Consider the following 2,908-nt stretch of genomic DNA (forward strand, 5'->3'; position numbering starts at 1 on the left):
TAAAAAAAAATAAAAATTACATAAACTTCATATTTTTGTATTATTAGTGTTTTTTTTTTAAAGTAGTTCAAACTCTGAGAAGTCCAGTGGACTTTTCTGAATATTTTTTTCTTTGAATTTTTAGGATTCAATGGTAATGTAGTACAAAATTTGTTTTCGGTTTTAGTTAAAACTTAGTCCAAATTCTTTGAAGTCCAATGAACTTTTCTATATATTCTTCTAGTGTTTTTTTAAATTTTTAGTTGTAGGTAGTCCAATAGACTTTATATCGCCAACTGGAATTTTTTGTGTTTTTTAAATAAGAGTTTTTGTTACAACATAGAGTCCAAACTCTGAGAAGTCCAGTGGACTTCATCATATTTGGTTGGGTGTCTTTATAGTTTTTTTCTAGATTTCTAAATTGTTGTGACATTTTAGTCCAAATTCTATAAAGTCTAATTTTTTTTCTTATGTTATTTTTAGTTTTTAAGTTGTAGATAGTCCAAATTATGTAAAGCCCAATAGACTTCACCATCGCCAACTGAGATTTTTGTCTTCACACCTAGTGTTTAATTTTTTTTCTAAAATAAAAGTTTTTGTTGCAACATATTGTCCAAACTCTGAAAAGTCAAATAAACTCAATTTTTTAATTTTTAGAATTTAGTTGTACAAAATTTGTTTTCGATTTTAAGTTTTAAGTAACTTAATCCAAACTCTTTGAAGTCCAATGGACTTTCTGTATTTTCGTCTAACTAATAATAATTGTAAGTTTTTTCATTGATTTTCAAGCACTAAGGAATTTTTAGATGCCACTAAAATCGCAGTTTCGAATCCAATTGTCGAAATCGACGGTGACGAAATGACCAAAATAATCTTTGACGAAATCAAAAAGAAATTAATTTTGCCTTTCGTCGAGCTTGAGAGGGAATACTACGACTGTGGCCTCGAAAATCGGTACTTTTTTCTTTTTTTTCTTCTTTTTTTGAGCCAAAATTTCAGAAATGTGACCAAAAATCAGGTCTCAAAAGACGCAGCGGTGGCAATTTTGAGACACAATGTTGGGATTAAATGCTCGACGATAACCCCAGATGAGGAACGAGTAAAAGGTTAGAATTTTTTTTTAATTTAGTCAATTTTTTTTTGTAGAATTTAATTTGACGCAGATGTGGCCTAGCCCAAACGGCATGATCCGAAACGCCCTCAACGGGACGCAATTCCGGGAGTCCGTCATTTGTGGCAATGTGGCTAAGTACGTCCCTGGATGGACCAAACCCATCATCATGGGTCGACACACCTTCGGCGACCAATACGGCGGCAAAGACTTGATTATCGAAAAAGCGTCAAAAGTACTCCTTTTCCAAAATCAAAATTTTTGAAAAACTCAAATTTCAGATTTTTCTCACAGTCAAAACCGAAGACCAAGAGGAAAAAATCGAAGTTTTCGATTATAAAAATCGCGGAGTTGCAATGGTGATGTTCAACACCGAGGAGAGTATTCGAAGTTTTGCAACTTCCTGTTTCCGGATGGCTTTGGAACGCCAACTTCCGGTGTATTTCGCCACCAAAAGTACTCTTTTGAAACATTATGACAAACTTTTTAATGAAGTTTTTTTGGACGTTTTTGAGAAGTTGCAATTTTGGTTTTTTTTGATGGTAAATTTTGGAAAAATTTTTGCAGGGATTTTAAATCGAAGTTTGCCCACGCCAACTTGACTTTTGAATTACGCTTAATTGACGATATGGCCGCCCAGGCCCTCAAATCCCCCGGTGGGTTCCTCTGGGCCTTGAAAAGCTACGATGGTGATGTCCTTTCGGACGTCGTTGGGCAAGGATTTGGTTCCATGGGTTTGATGATCCACAGCTTGATATCCCATGATGGTAAAACGGTGATGACTGAACCGGCTCATGGTACCGTGACCCGACATTACCGGTACCCAAATCCCAATTAATTTTAATCTAATTCAATTGAATTTTGAAGTGAGTACCAGAAAGGTGGCAAAGTTTCGACGAACCCAATTTCGTCGATTTTTGCCTGGACTAGAGGCCTTCAACATCGGGCAAAACTGGACCAAAACACCAAATTGGATAATTTTGCCCAAATTTTGGAAAAAAGTACCATTTCGACCGTTGAACAAGGGTTGGTTACGAGGGATTTGGCACCTTGTGTCTTCGGGAAGGAGTTCAAGGAGGATCAGTGCTTGAGCACGTTTGAATTTATTGACAAAGTGGCCCAAAAACTGGCCAAAAATCTGCTATGATTTGAAATTTTAGCAAAAATTAATAAAAATTAAACAAAGAAAACATTTGTGTTTATTAAAGGATAAAAAATGAAGTATTTTGTCAAAATTTTGGCCCAAAATTTGCTTGTTTGGGTCAACAGAAAGGAAAAAAACAAAAATTTTACATTCAAAATCAAATAAACCAATACAACATTTAGCACTCAAAAAATTAAAAATATTTTTAAACCGCACATTTGAAAAAAAAGTGCAGAAACGTCGATTCACAAGTGAAAAAAATAATAGACCTTGAAATATTTAGATAAGTCTGATACAAAAATGTTAGTTTTTGTCACAATTTTCGAAAAAATAGTGTTTTTTTAAAGTTACTAAAAGAGAAAAAAATTTGTTCTTAGTAATTTTTTTCTCAAAAAAAATTGAATAAACTAATATAGCATTTAGCACTCCAAAAATTTTAATAATTTTGAAACTGAGCACATTTGAAAAAAAATTGCAAAAACCTTAACTTACAAGTAGAAAAAATAATAGATCTTGCAATTGTTAGAAAAGTTTGATAAAAAATAAATAATAATTGAAACAAAAACTGGCCACAAATTTGCAATAATTTGAAATTTTAATTTAATTAAACAAAGAAAACATTTGTTTTTGTTAAAGGATAAAAAATGAAATATTTTTTCAAAATTTTGGCCCAA

General features: G+C 32.6%; 1 protein-coding gene across 3 annotated transcripts in view; it reads left to right on the top strand.

Annotated features, from left to right (window-relative positions):
• Nucleotides 1–2,419, top strand: part of LOC123012503 (isocitrate dehydrogenase [NADP] cytoplasmic-like) — a 10,843-nt gene extending 8,424 nt beyond the window's left edge. For 2 of the 3 annotated variants that reach the window (XM_044410474.1, XM_044410465.1), the window contains exons 2-7: nt 786–933; nt 979–1,085; nt 1,126–1,325; nt 1,372–1,607; nt 1,658–1,909; nt 1,958–2,419. In XM_044410474.1, the coding sequence (XP_044266409.1) occupies nt 839–933; nt 979–1,085; nt 1,126–1,325; nt 1,372–1,607; nt 1,658–1,909; nt 1,958–2,237 (1,170 nt within the window). In that variant the 5' untranslated portion in view covers nt 786–838 and the 3' untranslated portion in view covers nt 2,238–2,419. Of the gene's footprint in view, nt 1–768; nt 934–978; nt 1,086–1,125; nt 1,326–1,371; nt 1,608–1,657; nt 1,910–1,957 lie in introns of all 3 variants that reach the window. The other variant, XM_044410485.1, reaches the window with a different exon arrangement.
• The last annotated feature ends 489 nt before the right edge of the window (nt 2,420–2,908 follow it).

This window comes from Tribolium madens, unplaced genomic scaffold (genome assembly GCF_015345945.1).
Source record: "Tribolium madens isolate multiple individuals breed KSU strain unplaced genomic scaffold, Tmad_KSU_1.1 Scaffold_19;HRSCAF=116;Tcas5.2_LG9, whole genome shotgun sequence".
Classification (NCBI taxonomy): Eukaryota; Metazoa; Arthropoda; class Insecta; order Coleoptera; family Tenebrionidae; genus Tribolium; species Tribolium madens.